Raw genomic sequence first — 1,376 nt, forward strand, 5'->3', positions numbered from 1 at the left:
GATATAAATGATTAGAAACTAGTATTTTTAAATTCACACTTAAATCAAATCTTTAGAAATTAAAATTTAATCCGTCATATTGTTGTGTCTGTTTTAATTTATGTCCTTACGCGTATTATATAAATACGATTAAATTATTAAAATTTTAGACTATATACAATAACCTTAATTATATAAGCACAAACTAAAAATACAAAATATTAAGCACGAGTGTATGTAGCGATTTAGCGTGCACATGCATTATTGGCCAGTGAACAGGCGCGGATGTATTATATGTAAGTTTAGAAATTTGTAGAATCAGAAAAACCATCCAAACTATTCAAGAGGATATTTTTATAAAGAAAATGCACTACTTTGTTTTAGTCATTATTAGTTACAAGCAATGTCTTTTTGTTTTTTTTTCGATCATATAATCACACCAATAATAAAATAGTAAAGTAAAGAAAGATTCATATACATATGTAATATGTTGGCGGGTGATAATTAGAGTTTGTTTCTATATAACGCGGTTTTATTCAGTATAGAATTACAACGATTATGGTTACACGTGGTCAACCGTGCGACGCCAGAAAAAGAACTGAACTGAACTGTGAGTATCAGAAAATAGAATAGATAGGCGTCGGTAATGTCGCGACCAGTTAGTTCGAGTGGAGCCACTCCAACACCTCCCCTCGAAGTCGTAGGCTCGAGCTAGGTTACTCGCGCAACTCAATCATCCCCAAACCATCCTGGCACTGAATGTGTTTAGGTCCGGTTAATCCCTTGGTTAATATGTCTGCCGGCATATCATTGGTAGACATATACTGAAGCTCAATCGCGCCCGATGCACAATGATCTCGAATAAAATGGTGGCGCAAGTCAATATGTTTGGTTCTTGAATGATGCACGCCAGTGCTGTATACCAAACGCTGTGCTCCCTGGTTGTCGTTGAATAGTATGGTCCCGTCGCATGGCCTTACTGTGTCGCGTAATAAGCCTTGAAGATAAATCGCCTCTTTGGTGGCCTCCGACATGGCCATATACTCGGCCTCTACACTCGATAGCGCTACAGTTCGTTGCTTTCGAGCTTCCCAACATATTGCTGCTTCTGCTAGGATAAATGCGTATCCAAAATATGATCGCCTGTCAACTGTGTTGGCACCCCAGTCTGCGTCAACTACTCCGTACAATGGTATATCTGATTTTTGGTACATCAGACTATGACCCTCGGTGCCCCTCAGGTATCTGAGGATTCTTTTGGCTGCCAGCCAGTGCTCAGTTGAATAGTTCGTATTGAATTGACTCAAGAAATTGACTGCGTACGCGATATCTGGTCTCGTAGATACCGCAAGATACATCAATGCTCCAATGAGACGTTGGAAAGGATATTTCCTCAT

At 39.1% G+C, this 1,376-nt stretch overlaps 1 protein-coding gene across 1 annotated transcript; it reads right to left on the reverse strand.

Annotated features, from left to right (window-relative positions):
- Positions 1-695: 695 nt before the first annotated feature.
- LOC139823752 (uncharacterized) lies at positions 696-1,376 on the reverse strand. The gene has a single exon (XM_071796257.1). The coding sequence runs from the start codon at positions 1,374-1,376 to the stop codon at positions 696-698; it is 681 nt and encodes a 226-aa protein (XP_071652358.1).

This window comes from Temnothorax longispinosus, unplaced genomic scaffold, assembly GCF_030848805.1.
Source record: "Temnothorax longispinosus isolate EJ_2023e unplaced genomic scaffold, Tlon_JGU_v1 HiC_scaffold_17, whole genome shotgun sequence".
In the NCBI taxonomy this organism is placed as follows: domain Eukaryota; kingdom Metazoa; phylum Arthropoda; class Insecta; order Hymenoptera; family Formicidae; genus Temnothorax; species Temnothorax longispinosus.